The sequence below is a fragment of the Curcuma longa genome, unplaced genomic scaffold (genome assembly GCF_044706935.1).
Source record: "Curcuma longa cultivar G26 ecotype Majalengka, Jawa Barat unplaced genomic scaffold, ITB_CL_G26_1.1 contig_17355, whole genome shotgun sequence".
Classification (NCBI taxonomy): Eukaryota; Viridiplantae; Streptophyta; class Magnoliopsida; order Zingiberales; family Zingiberaceae; genus Curcuma; species Curcuma longa.
The window spans coordinates 25021-40494 of NW_027430575.1; the positions used below are offsets into that span (position 1 = coordinate 25021).

The 15474-nt window shown below is 37.4% G+C and overlaps 1 protein-coding gene across 2 annotated transcripts; it reads left to right on the forward strand.

Moving 5' to 3' along the window:
* Window positions 1–1516: 1516 nt before the first annotated feature.
* On the forward strand, window positions 1517–11426 carry LOC141816594 (cleavage stimulating factor 64). Of its 2 annotated transcripts, none has more exons than XM_074704350.1 (8): window positions 1517–1593; window positions 1789–2026; window positions 2117–2194; window positions 8228–8266; window positions 8353–8913; window positions 8993–9073; window positions 10663–10857; window positions 10972–11426. In XM_074704350.1, exons 2-8 carry the CDS (start codon window positions 1907–1909, stop codon window positions 11092–11094), a joined length of 1197 nt encoding a protein of 398 aa, XP_074560451.1. In that variant the 5' UTR covers window positions 1517–1593; window positions 1789–1906; the 3' UTR covers window positions 11095–11426. The 2 variants fall into 2 exon arrangements, with proteins under 2 accessions (XP_074560451.1, XP_074560452.1); XM_074704351.1 differs by having other exon boundaries at window positions 1579–1593; window positions 1838–2026.
* The last annotated feature ends 4048 nt before the right edge of the window (window positions 11427–15474 follow it).

The window sequence follows — 15474 nt, forward strand, 5'->3', positions numbered from 1 at the left end:
AATGTAACATATTGTAAAGATAAATAAAATGTCATGATCTATTCAGTGTATATGTCTTTGTTACATTTGAGTAAAGTCTCGATGAGCATGTTGGCAGGTTGAGATTGGTCCACTCACATGGACAATCGTTTCTATTTGTTTGGTATAAATAGAAGTAAGACCATTACTTATGGGACAACTTGTGTAGTTGTGAATGAAGGCATATCTGTAAGTTGGGGTCGCCTTGATTTTGTATCAAGATGAGATCATTTGTGAATTGATAATGATCGAAGTAAATGCACCCACTATTTACTTAACCTGCTATTGGCCAGATTAAAATTCATGAGTTGAATTTAGGATTAGACATTAGGTATGTCTAGATCGAAATCTGTACGATGTTATGAGAAAACATGCATGGTAAAGAGAAAAATATCGTAGCATGTGATTCATACCACATGTGCTATAGCGACAATAAGGGTAGTAGGAGAATGGATCCCTGCTTCTCTACTATGTGAGACCCTTGAGATTATATGTTAATCTTAGTATTTGCCCTTAGTGACTATTTAGTTGTTTACTTGAAATTTTAATCGGTGTCTGCTACTTTAGCATGTATCCTATTGGTTATGGTTGATTCGGTCTATGAAACATAACTAGGAAAGCGGCTGATTAGAATGAATAAATTCTAGCTAAAAAGGAAGATTAAATAGATTTACATTCTTTAATATTATTCACTGGTCGACCCATTTCTGTGCATCTAAGATTTGATTCTTATGCTGGACAATCTTACATTTACAGTGCTCGAATTAGTGGGACAATTGAGCTACCGTGTCAAGATCCACTTGCGCTTTGGATTTATCTGATGGATGAAACAGGAGCAAAGACTTTAAGATTAGTTGGACCCAAGATCCCAATATCTAGATAAAAAAAAAGAGAATGATCAATAAATGTAGTTGATAAATATTCTTCAGTAAAAAATGGAATCTACCATCCAGCGACTCTACATGATCGGTCCCACGACCATCTATGAGAAGATAAATCAGGAAGCTACAGTTGGCCACTACGGAGAGGGCATTATCTCGGCTTCATTAAAATTTGATCTTTTGTCTACTTTAGTAAGTCTGTTATATTATAACCAATTCAACTATGTCTTGAAAATAATTGATATACACTCTTGCGAACATGGAGTATAAAATTGGCAATATACATGTAGTTGATTGATGTTTATCCCTTAACCTTCCCAATATACCAATATATTGTATTATTATTATTTTTAATTTGTATGTATAATCTACATGTTTTCGTAAGTTTCCTAAAGCAAGGAAATATTTGTTTTGACCTTTTTCAGTATATGACTTTGTAAAATAAAAAAAAGTTTTTAATATCAATATTTAAATAAATATTTTAACCAAAAAATACTATATTTTATTAATTATATTTTAGGTGAAACGGTTCGCAACGGACGCACCAATTCGGTCCGATAGACCGGTACTATATAATGCCATTCGATGAACCCGATTTTGCCCTAATCCCTGTTTGTCTTCTCCTCTTTCTTCTTAGCCACGCTTTCGCTCCGTAGCGCCGGCCAAATCGAACTTAGTTCGCCGACGACGATTGGTATTTTCTTTGCTCCTCTTCTTTTCGATTATTTTATCGCATTATTGACACTCCTGTTCCTCTGTTGATAGACGTGAGGGAGGGGGGGGGGGTGAGGGGGGGGGGGGGGGGGGGGGGGGGTAGTACTAGGGTAGGCTTTGATTTACTCCTCTTATGCATTTTTCACAATTAGTTTTTTGTTCTGTATTTTGATAGCTCGATTGTTCCTGTTCTTACCCGAGGGTACAATTCTTAAATTTCTGAGTTATAAATTTTGGGAGACGAGAACGTTCGTGGGCAAACCAGCGAGAGAAAGGTGGAAGGGCCTAAAAGAATGGCCGCACAGCATTCGCAGCAGCAACAGCAACAGCAAATGCCAGCTGGCGATGGCCTCACTTCCCAGTTCGCTAACTTGCCAAAAGCTCAATTGTATGAGATCATGTCTCAAATGAAAGTATGCTTCTGTTCTCTTTTCCCTTTTTCTTTTTTCATGTACTCAAGAAGGAAATTATTTTGCTCAATATTTTTATTCTTCTTTTTGAAGGTTTTAATAGATCAGAATCAAAAACAGGCGAGGCAGATTCTCATTGATAACCCTCAGCTAACTCGAGCTCTCTTCCAGGTTAATTATCTACTATTCCTTGCTTCCCCTTTGGCCTTCTGTCACATTAAAGTAAAACAAGTTTCTTTCTGTTTTTTTTTTTATATCTTGGGATTGAATTATTAAGTTGATCCAAGTTCTGTGTGGGCATTAATCCTGTGATTACTCATTTCTTCTATATAATATTTTCTACTTGCACATAATGTGCTTCATGCATTTGGTGATCTTTACTACTTTTATTTCGTTTTATTCATAATCTAGTGATGATGTTGATATCAAAGTTTCTAGAATCACATTAATTTTATTTTAAATCATAGAGCCAAACCCAACACATTTTAATAATTACTGGTCTGATCATGGAACCATGATTAGCTTCCTAAGTAAAGTCATCATATATAATTACTGGTGAGAACAGTAATTGTTGTCTGTTTCTAGCCAACTCTTATTGATTATTTTGCTTGTTATGGCTACATAAATTAGTAAATTTCGTTTGTATTTTTCAAGGCTGCATCACAATTCTTTTTCACTTTGAGAAAAAAGATTAAATTGTTTGATATAATACTCTCATAAAATATTTAAGTTTGATAAATTTTACCCTGCATTAGATGATTCTTAACAAAATTACAGCCATTTTTGGGGGAAATGTCAATTTCTAATTAGGACCTGAAAAATTTAAGAAAAAGGTGCCGCTTTGTCAGTGCTATTTAAATGTTTAAGGTTGTCCATAAACATTTTCAAACTACACAAATGTTTCTGGAACATTTATAATTATTCTTATGAGCATATGAAAAAAAAATAGAATACATGTCCAGTCAATTTGATATTCGGATTCATGGCGTTATACATGATTAGTGCTAGCTCATGGTGAGGCAAGGTTTAAGATGATTTGGATTATAATGATATGTGTATGGATAAGCCTTACATAGAGTCCAATGGCAAGATAAGATTAGTGCAGAAAACTTGAAATAGTTGAGATTCACTTTTTGTTTGCTATTTACTGTTGCTAGATGGATAAAATAAAAAATCTACTTGAAGGAGAGCTAATTGGTTTTGTACTCATTGATTTGAAGAAAGCAATGCTACTTTATGAGGACTCCACTGTGTTGCATATGATGTGTTAATGTGCTAAAAAATAACTATCGAAAGAAGGCTTAATAACTGTAATATAATAGCTGTTAGAATTTTCAGGGATAAATATTCTGTTAGGGATAAATATTCTATTTTTCTTTTTTATAGAATAATTCTTCTAAAATAGGTCCCTATATTTGTGTATAAATAGGGGCTTATCTCTTGTAATAAAGCAAGATTTCATATTATTTTACATGGTATCAGAGCGGGATTAGGTTTAATTTTTTTTGCGCCGCCATATGCGAAGGAGCTTTCCTCTCCTTCCTCCGAATCGCGACATCTCCTTCCTTGTCCCGTGCTTCTATCTCGCCGTCAACCAAGCGCCTCTGATTTCAGTGTTTGGAGCACGACATCACGCGAAAGAGCCTTCCTCTCCTTCGGATTGCGGAGTCGACCGAATCACGCCTCTGTCTCACCGTCGACAGAGGACCGAGCTTATCTGTCCTGCGGTTTTGCTTCATCAGCGGCCAAAAGCATCTCTCCCAATCGCGATTCCTCCCAATCGCGATCCCTTCCAATCGCGATTCCTAATCTGTCCTGCGGTTCTGCTGCTTCATCGGCAATATTCCTACACTGCATCCCTGTGTTTGCGTGGTATCTCTCGGCGGCGGCCACGTCGTCATTGGGCCGCAGGACACTCAGCAATCACAGTGCCGCTAGGAGCAAATACAAAAGGTGTGATTTTGACCGCCCCCATCCTTTTTTCCCTCCTCGCTTTCTCCCTCCCAGAAGCAGCGGCGGCGGAGGTGGTTAGGTCATGAGCTCACACTTTCCACAGAGAGTGAGCAATGCGTGAATGCTTTGGATGGCGAAATAAGCTTTCGGTACGCTTCCCTACTCATCAACTTTAGTCTCTTGAAACAACAACAGACTTCCACCTCGTAAGGGTGGCAAAGGACGCCCTTGGTGTGATCATTGCCACAGATCAGGACACATGATTGATAAATGTTGGAGTCTACATGGTCGACCTTCTCGTGCTACGCAAATCGTCCAGAGTTCTGTCGCTCTTTCAGCTTCCACTTCACAATTGCCACCAAATCCAATCCCACTGCCCTCCTATAATGATTTTCTGAAATGGTATGAGGATCGAAAGGTCTCTGATTCCCCTGTTGCCATTGCACTCACTGATAATTCCTTTGCTGGCATATCTCGCTCTTCGAGTTCTTGGGTTCTTAATTCCGGGGCCACTGATCATATCACTGGTAGTTCACTTTTTTTTCTTCTCTCTCTACTTCTGGTTATTTATCCTTTGTCACCATGGCAAATGGTTCTCAAATTCAGTCCCAGGGTGTCGGTATTGTTCATCTTTCTCCGTCTCTTTCTATTCATAATGTTTTTTATGTTCTCGGTGCTCCCTTTAATTTATTATCAATTAGTCAGCTTATTCGGTCTTTTGATTGTGTCATCTCGTTTACTAAATCTTCTGTTTCCTTACAGGACCGGAGTACAGAGAAGATGATTGGCTTCGGATATGAGTCTTATGGTCTATATCGGCTTCAACAGTCCTCTCTTGTTGGTTCGGCGGCGGCATCTCCCCTTCTTATTCATGCTCAGTTGGGACATCCAGGTCTTGATAAGTTGAAACAATTACATCCTTGGTTTCTCACTTAGATTTTTTATCTTGTGAATCATGCCAATTAGGAAAGCATGTTCGTAGTTCTTTTTCTCCTCGTACTGTGAGTCGGGCTACGTCACCTTTTGCTTTGGTTCATTCCGATGTTTGGGGTCCGAGTCGTATTTCTTCTACATTAGGGTCACGATACTTTGTTACCTTTATAGACGTTTTTTCCGTTGCACTTGGTTATATCTGATGAAGGATTGTTCGGAGTTGTTTTCTCTTTTTTCTATGAAATTAAAACTTAATTTGGTATCTTTTTACAAAGTGATATGAAGTATTTATCTACTCTATTTAAGACCTTCTCGGTATCTCATGGTGTATTGCATCGGACGTTTTGTCCTCATACCCCTCAACAGAATGGAGTTGCTGAATGCAAGAATCACCATCTTCTTGAGACCACCCGGACTCTTCTTCTCCATTCTCATGTTTCTCTTCTGTTTTGGGATGATGATGTACTTACTGCGTGTTATCTCATCAATCGCATGTCTTCCTCCGCTTTACAAGGTTAAATACCTCATTATGTTCTTTATCCTCATCGGTCTCTTCATCCTTTACCACCTAGGGTTCTTGGTTCTATATGTTTTGCTCATGCTCTCGATTTTGGCATTGACAAACTCTCTCCTCGATCTCATAAGTGTGTCTTCCTTGGGTACCCACGGTCTCAGAAAGGGTATAAGTGTTATTCCCCTACTCTCTGTCGGTACTTCATCTCTGCTAATGTCACGTTCTTTGATTCGGTTCCATTTTTTGGGTCTAACGGATCTCTATCCGAGTTTTCTCCTTTTACGCCTGCACCAATGGCTATCTTTTATCTTCCGGAGGAGTCTCTGTCGCCTCCGGAGACATCTCCTCCATTGCAGGTTTATCAGCGTCGTCCTCGTCCTGTTTTGCCGTCGACCACCACTGACACTGCTATGGACACATCTTTGGAGCCAAGTCTTTCACCTTGTTCTCCGGTCCCATCTCTTGAGTCTGATATTCCCATTGCACTTCGGAGAGGTGTGCGTTCCATTCATAATCTTTCTCTTCATTATGTTTTTTTGAGTTATATCGTGTTTCTCCTTCTTATTTTGCTTATCTTTCCTCCTTGTTGTCTGTTTCTCTTCCGAAGACTGCAGGTGATGCCTTTGCCCATCTAGGATGGAAACAGGCTATGCTCGATGAAATGTGTGCCTTACAGAGCAGTGAGACTTGGGACCTCGTTCCTCTACCGTCAGGAAAGTCAGTTGTCGGTTGTCGATGGGTATATACAGTGAAGGTTGGTCCAGACAGAAAATTTGACCGGCTTAAGGCTCACCTCGTTGCTAAAGGATATACTCAGATCTTCGAATTGGATTATCGGGACACTTTTTCTCCTGTTGCCAAGCTGTCCTCTGTGCACTTATTCCTGTACATTGTTGTATTTCGACATTGGTCTCTTTATCAGTTGGACATCAAAAATGCTTTCTTACAAGGGGACCTGCTCGAGGAAGTCTACATGGAGCAACCTCCGTATTTTGTTACTCAGGGGGAGTCTTCTGGTCTTGTATGTCGCTTGCGAAAATCTTTATATGACCTCAAACAGTCTCCCAGAGCATGGTTCGGTAGATTTAGTACTGTAATTCAACAGTTTAACATGACTCGGAGTGAGGCTGACCATTCTGTCTTTTATCGTCACTCATCTACTGGTTGCATCTACTTAGTAGTTTATGTTGATAATATTGTTATCACAGGTAGTGATCATCTCGGGATTTCACAGGTGAAACAGTATCTTTTCAAACATTTTCAGACAAAAAAATCTCGACAAACTCAAATATTTTTTGGGGATAGAGGTAGCACAGTCCAAAGATGGGATTATCATATCCTAAAGGAAGTATGCAATGGATATTCTAGAAGAAATATGCATGCTAAACTCAAAGACAGTTGACACACCTATGGATCCTAATGTCAAGCTCATGCCAAATCAGGAGGGAGCTTCTTTCAGATCTTGAACGATATAGACAATTAGTAGGGAGATTAAGCTACCTTACTGTTACTCGTTCGGATATCTCTTTTGCAGTAAGTGTAGTAAGTCAGTTTCTCAACTCTCCATGCAAGGAACATTGGGATGCTGTGACACGAATTATCCGATATATCAGAGGTGCTCCAGGAAAGGGTCTTTTGTACGGAGACAAAGGACATACTCGAGTCGTAAATCTATTCTGATGCAGATTGAGCAGGATCTCCCATTGATAGGAAATCTACTTCTGATTTTTGTATATTTGTCGGAGATAATCTTATTTCTTGGAAAAGTAAAAAGCAGAATGTTGTGACAAGATTCAGTACAGAGGCAGAATATCGAGCTATGGCCATAGCCAGTCAAGAGCTTATATGACTCAAACAATTACTTCAAGAGCTAAGATTTGGACAGGTTATACAAATGTCATTTATATGTCACAATCAAGCCGCTATGCATATCGTCTCGAATCTAATTTTTCATAAGAGAACAAAGCATATTGAAGTCGACTGTCACTTTGTCAGAGAAAAAGTCGTATCTGGTGAAATATCTATTAGTTTTGTTAACTCATAGGATCAACTAGCAGATATATTCACCAAGTCACTGAGAGGTCCTCGAATTGACTATATATATATAACAAGCTGGGTACATATGATTTATATTCTTCAGCTTGAGAGGGAGTGTTAGAATATTTAGGGATAAATATTCTGTTAGGGATAAATATTCTATTTTTCTTTTTTTATAGAATAATTTTCCTAGAATAGGTCTCTATATTTGTGTATAAATAGGAGCTTATCTCTTGTAATAAAGTAAGATTCCATATTATTTTACAATAACAATTTAGATGTTAGATTCTTAAGAGGAAGAATATACTTTTTAACTTGATAACATTAATTATGCTGTGTAAAACTGGAGTATTGGTCTATGGACATATAAGATGTTCTGCACTTTTCTTTTAGTGTCTTCTGGAGTTATGTGTCCTGTATTCATTTAATATTATTTAAGATATATCCAAACCTATCCTAATTTTTTGGATGCTCATTAGTATCATTGTTGTGAGTGACCTAGTAAACTGAACTATAATTGGGTAGCAGTAGTTTTTGAATCAAGATTTTTTATTTAAGAAAACACCTTAGATTTTTACTTTGTTAGCTAATCAATTTACCAAACTGGATTTCTGCTATACCAACAATGATCTGTGATAACACTAATAAATACTGATGTTGACTTGAGAGAACTTTGATTGATAAACTTTCACATCTTCGTTTCATATAATTTAATTTTCTGCAGATAAAATACATGAAGATTTGGACTGATTTTTGGTTAATTTCAGGCACAGATAATGCTTGGAATGGTGCAGCCTCCAAAAGTGGTAATATTAACACTCTTAATTTAATAGCCAGTTTGTGCAATGATAATGACTCTGTTATTAAGAATTACTGCCTTCCTTTTTCATAGATGCCCAACATTCAACAGCAACAGATATCACAGCCACAACCTGCACAGATTGGACAGCCGTCTAATGCTCAAGATTCGCAAAAGCAGTCAGCTAAACTCGTAGGACAGGGTGAACCTAGTTTATCTCAGAATCCGCCATCAGCTAGGCCACAACAACTAACACAACCTTCCCTGCCACTTCCAGCTGCATCTGTTCCTTCATTGACCGGCCAATCATTGCCGATGCCTTTGCCACCTTCAGCACCACAAAGCAAGAGCTTTCCGCCCATGCAAATTCCTTCAGTACCTGCACATTCTTCCCACCATCCAAGCTTGCCTTTGCCTGCTCCTGGTCCTCCACACAATTCTACCCTTCCATCCCATATGCCAATGGTTTCTGTGCAGCCACAACAATCTTTGCAAAATCCTGGAATATTCAACCAGGCACTGCAGCCACCATTACCGCTGCAGCCTAGACCAATGCAAACTTTTAACCATCAACTTCAACCACATATGGCTCATGCTCTTGCTTTTCAGCCACCAAATGTGCCTCATCAACTTCCATTACACAACTTGTTCAATGTAAGTTAAAAACTAGTCTGTTGTTTTTTTCCAGTTTAAATGATGTCACAAAATTTGACATATTTTTCAAATTGTTCAGCCAGCTGCTGGTCCTTCAGCTTCCTTCCTGCAAGGACAACTTCCACTTCCTAACCAGCCACTGCCTCAACATATCTATCAGGTTCATTTCTATTCTGCTCATCTGCACAGGATAACAATTTAACTTGTAATGTAGCATTGATCATACTCATAAGAGTGATCTCTTGACTCAATTATGATAGCCAAAACTTAAATTTTCATATCATTCTTTTAATCTAATCGACCATATTTTATTTGAACTGGATCATCATATAAAAGTTCAAAAAAAATTAGCAGCAAAAGCTACCAAATAGTGTAGATCCAATTAGTTTTAAGCATCACATGAATAATAGTTGATGCTAATATCATTGCATGTTGGATGAACTCTGTAATGCTGTTACCAACAGATATACCTTCTGTCAGCACATGTATTGGTCTATATATACATCAAAGAGGAAGAGGATGAGGAGAGAAAGTACAGAATCTCACATTTTACACCAGTGTCACTTCTATTTGCTGTTCTGCTTGCGGAACATTGTTTTGCAAACTCACCTGCATCCACTGATATAGTACTCTCAGTATCCTTGTTTCTCCGCTATCCATCCATTACCACCATGAACCAAACTTGTGCAATTGTTCCACTAAATTCATCTCGAGGAGGTTGAGGGCAATGAGAGAGGCTGCATATAACAGATCAACCTAACATTGGTTTCTTTGCAGCTGTCCATTTGTGTAGTAGGGTGCATAGGGTGGAATTAATGGTTTAGAAAGTTGACTATGCGGCTGCACCTATATGTACTACACATGTAGAAGACTACCTTTATGTGGTTCCATGCACCTATATGTACTACACATGTAGAAGACTACCTTTATGTGGTTCCATTAAGGTATTCAGACTGCCTATGCTATAGGCAGCCCAAATGTGTTACTAGACTGATTTTGTGGAGCTAATCTTGATAACTTAATCTTTTCTAGATACTTGACTAGTTTAGTGATTATGATTTTACATTTTGCTATTATTTACAATTATTTTTCTGTGTGTGGGCGTTGTTATCTACATTGTAAAAGCATTAGGTCAAGGAGTTGTAGAAATCAATTATGTGTAAATGGGTACTCATGTTCATAATTGGTCGCATAGAGAGTGTAGTTACATGACACAGGAATTTTCTAATTTGTATTAATGCACTTGGATTGAATGAAAGAAAGGAAAAAAGGAGAAATGGGGCAACTTTACATCTCAAATTACTTTTCCTTTCTCTACAAACCCCATGTTTCCTCTTAGAAGATATAGCATTAGTCATTAATCTTAGCTTCATGTTGTTTTTAAACTAACCTATTGATATTAATTTGTTATATTATGCAGTAGACATAAAATAAAATTTTCTTAATTTTTTAATGTACCTAGTTGACCTCATAGTTGGCACAAGCAGTTTGATTGGGATATATGGCTACATATCACTTATGCATTATGTGGTGGGTTGATCATATTCCAGCTGCATTTACTCTTGTACCAAAATAATCCATGCCGATGCTACAACACTCCTTTGCAAATTTCATCTCTACTAAATGAATTGAAGTAATACAAGTCCAGCTGTTATGTAAATCAAAGCAAATCTGTAACATCAGCACATCATATGTAGTTGCTTTAATGCATAATTATCCTACTGAACGAAGTTGGTAATTTTTAAGCAGCAGGTAGGTTCTCACTTGGGTCCAGACTATGCCAACCAAATTGGCAACCCAATGCAAATTGATAGAGGAACGCCTTGGGCACCTGGCCCATCAGAATTATCAAAAATGGGTGCTCAAGTGCCAGGACTAGCTCCGCTAATGGCTTCTGGTCAGATGGCCGGAGGCACAAGTGGTCAGCCACCTCGCCCTCCACCGGTAATAGGCTTTATGATACTGCCTTTGTTTATTCTCTTTCACAAGCCTGAGCTAGTTTCTTTAATTATGACAAAAAAAAAAGACCATGCTTGATCTATAGTTTATTGTCTGCAGTTGACGCCAGAAATGGAGAAGGCATTGCTTCAGCAAGTTATGAGCCTTACTCCAGAACAGATCAATCTTTTACCTCCAGAGCAGAGGAATCAAGTGTTTCAACTTCAGGACATGCTAAGATAGTGGTGATATCAGTCATCCCTTTAAGGATTCATGTATTTATGGTGCCAGCCTGATCCCTACTTGATCAGAGTCGCCATTGATGTATACGGAGGAGGGAGGTCTGACGGGGTAATAACTAGATTGGTTTAGATCATGAATTCTAACCTGAATGAGACATGTCACTACTTTGTTCCCCCGCCAAGACTGCGGCAATCTACTATCTATATCACCATTTTGTTTCATGAGTTTCTTTTGTTCTTGTTTGCTTTGGACTTGGGAATTTGGAGCTCTTGTGCTCTTGATGTAACACTTATTGAATTAGAGGGATGACTCCACCTGTAATGTTTTAAAAATGTATTTGCAGATGTTTGATGAACTCTAACTTTAGCAAGTGATTACTATGTAGTGGAATTAGAGTTAACGGTGTCGATGATGGGGTCGCCAAGTTGAGAACGTCCGCATGAGCCATGAGAGATGAATTAGAACGGAGAATTGTGATGGTATGAATCAAATGCATTTGACATTTGGTTTTGAAATGTGTTCCAACATGTGTAATTTTCTTCTGTCATCCTTCCGAACATAAACCCTAAAGAAAATATTCCATTGAAATGTCAATGATTGTAACAAGTATGCCTGGCTACAACCGAATCATAAGCTTACAGTTTTTCTTTACAGTACTTTGATCAAAGGATGCACTTAAAATTTTAGAATTTTCAAAGGGTGCGTCGAAGTTCATTATTTTTCAAAGGGTGCATTTGTTTCTGATAATATGCACGCCAATTGCTATCCGAGTCACAATTAAAAAAACGTTTCTCGTTTGGACGCATGAAATTTTGACATTTCTTCTCTCTTGCTTGGTTGCTTATCCTATTTTTAAGTATCTGCACTCACAATAAATCGGATTTACCTTTTGCAGAAAAAAATATCTGAGTCACAATAAATCTATCAGCTCGTCGAAAGTAATTTCTTCAAAAGTCGAAATCCTACACACGTCTATTAGCTCACAGAAAGTGAGTTACATTATGTTTGGATGGGGTGAGAGAAGGTTTATTAATAGGAGGAGAAGGGATATATTTATGTTTCCATTATTTAGAAGGGAGGGAAAGTTTATTAACATAACATGTGTTACCTTATTTAGAAGGAAAGGAATTGGAATGAACGTTAAATATATAAAATTATAAATATACCCTCAGTTTTTAAAATGCATTTATATGTGAAAAAAATATGTATAATTATGGATGTATGTTTTTTTTATCAAAATTACCCTGTAAGACTAACTAAAATTAATATTTATGACTTAAATAAATAAGAAAAGTTAAAACAAATAGTATGTAGATATATAATAAATATGTAAAATACAGAATCTATACACTTTATTCCGACAGAAGAAAAATCAGTATTTTTATAAATATTTCTATAAAAATTTATTGATGTAAAAATTTAAAAACTAATACTATATAGAACAGGTAGAACATGTCAATACTCTAGTGCATAGAACAAATAAATCATCATAAAGCTGAACCATCTACTATCCTATTTTTATGAAAATCATAAAAATGTATGGCAATAAAAGGATTAATACAACTAATAGATGAGACTATCATTCTCACGTGTTTTATATATCTGTGTGTATAGCACAGTTTCAAAAAAAAAAAAAAAACTTCAAGTAAGAATATGCAATATCCATTCCACCGTGACAAGAATAAAGTATATCTAATCCTCACATAACATGTCTTACATTAAATAATAATAGTTTAACAAATATTCAAAATCATCCAAGTACATGACATCCAAATGCATAATACATAGCATCCAAATATATATCATCTAACAAGTAACAAATTAATCGTGCGGTAGATTCTCTCTCCATCTATCATTTGGAATAATAAATTTTTGTGATATTCAAAAGGACATCCAAGTAAAGCTCTCAACATCTTCGGGCGTTGAATAAGATACAAATAGCATGTAGAAATTATATGTTGCTCAATGACAACCCTAGATTTGATATGTGTCACGATTAGGGTTGTAAATTGATTTAAATTATCAAAAATCTACAATTAATTCAAACAAATGAAGTATAGGGGTCTCGAGTCGTATTTTTCCAAGGGCTAGTAGAAAATCATTTTAATTGAGCTTTCGTGTCGTTCTTTTTGGGTTTTTCGAATATAAATAGGTTTTTGGGGGGGGGGGTTTTGGAGAAAAATGTAATTCAAAATTAGCAAGTAAATGAAAAATACAATTCCCTAACCTAAAGATGAAACTATGAAACCAAGGTATCAAGGTAAACCCAAAATGCAATTTGATGCAAAGTAAAAGAATGAAACATCGTAAAGCCAAGACAAACGAATAAGTTGGTGCAGTTTGCACTAACGGTCAAACTCAAGTTTTGATGAATGACAAATAAAGTTAAAGTTAGGTTTATCTGGGTTTAACCTTTTTACTAAGTGTGTAGGGTCGAAAGACTTAGAACCAGACACCAGGCTGAAGTCCAGGGTGGTCGAGCCCTGGCAGGAAGTCCAGTTAGGTCCGCGGAGCCTGATAACTGGCCGAAGACCAAGTTGGCTGAGACTTGGCAGAAAGACCAGGGTGGTTGAGCCTTGGCAGGAAGTCCTGGTGGATTAAGAAGTTAAGTAGAGCTGCATGAGGTAAGTGAGGTAAGTCACTGGAGGAGCGAACCAGTCAAGGACGAGTTGAATTTCGGACTTTAAGCGCAGTCCAGTCTAGACCCATTTGGGTGATCTAAACTGAGACATGGTTAGATTCTGGTCCCTGAGAGACAGGATCTAATTAACTTTGAATTTGTAGTCTAAATAAATTATGCTAGTATTTACTGTTGTACTAACATGATTTTGTAGGGGTCTTTTTGAAAAATATCTCCTCATAATTTCTCATTTTGCTAAATTTGCAAATCTATTTATTCCAATCAAATAATAAATTAGTTTATTATTTTGAACGTTAACTTTTAAAAGGATAAAAGTTCCATGAACATTTTTTTCAATAATAAATATTTCTTTTGTTGCTTTATCCCTTAAACCATGCATGCACGTTAACTTTAAAATGATAAAAGTTCCTTTTAAATCTTTATCACACATGCACGTTAACTTGAAAAGGATAAAAGTCCCTTTTAAATCTTCATCACACGTGTCGGTGCAGGATAGGAATTGAAGCATCAAATTCGGATCTTGATCCAAGCATCATATTCCTATATAAAGGAATTGGTAGAAGCCTTTTAGATAATCGTTCTCTTTGGAATTAAATAGAACAGTGCTTCAACATAATTCAGGCGGTCAAAGCTCTTGCGCTTCCACTTCCTCGTCTCCCTGTTGCAGTCGATACTCTGATTCAACTTCATCCGGCCGCTGACGGAAGACTGACCCCAACACCCGAGGTGCTTCAGATAGTCTGTCTGTGTTGGGTAACAAACTTTTTGTTAACATTCTTTGTACTTAATTATTAGGGAGTGTGGGGGTGTCACATTTCCTACCTTGTATCGGATCACTCAACTGGAGGTTTCATCGGTTGAGGATTTTAGTGGATTGCCCAACGTAAAGGTTCAAGGAACCTGGGCCTTCGAGTAGGAGTCGCCGAAGGCTCCGAACGAAGTAAAATCGCTGTGTTCTCCTGTATTCATTTCTCGCTTCGTATTTCTTATTTTCTGCTGCACGATTTTTCAAAGCTTAACTTTTCTAACTCTGGTTTTAAACGAACAATTTTTTAAAAGCACATGATTCACCCCCCCTCTCACGTGCATTCGATCCTACAAAACCTACCCTAGTTATGCTCTTAAGCAATCATGGAATTTAAGGTTCAATTCTGTGTTGATTGAAATTGGTTAAACCCCTAATGCAAATCAAACCCTAGGGTAAACTAACTGAATTAAAAGCTCAATGCTGTAGGCAAAATGGGTTTCACAGTTCAAGAGGTGTAAGCAATAAACCAAACAACTAAAATCAATTAAACCTAGTTAACTAATCCTCAAACGCAATGAAATTGCTTAATCTAAACTAGTTGATTTCTGATACATTCAGAAAGGTTTGGCACGGAACAGTGCCACGGGAGAATTCAGGTTTCTGATGAAGGGTTTCATTTACAAACAAGTTGAGAAATGGAAACTTAACAAACTCTAAATAGATTAGAATTCAAACAAACGTTAAGTATCAACTAAGTAAACCGAATTCACAAAGTTGCTAAGGAATACGATTAACAAAAAAAACTCAGAATATGAAAAAACAGCAACAGAAATCAGAAATCGCATCCACGGCTTCCTCTTCCACTTGTTTCTCCTTAGCTTGGTGTCAAACAAGCTATTGAATCCAACAATACAGCTTCAACAATCACTCTGGAGTCTTCCACGCAATCTCTGGTGTGTTGTACTCGCTGCCCGACCTCTGAAAAACTCGA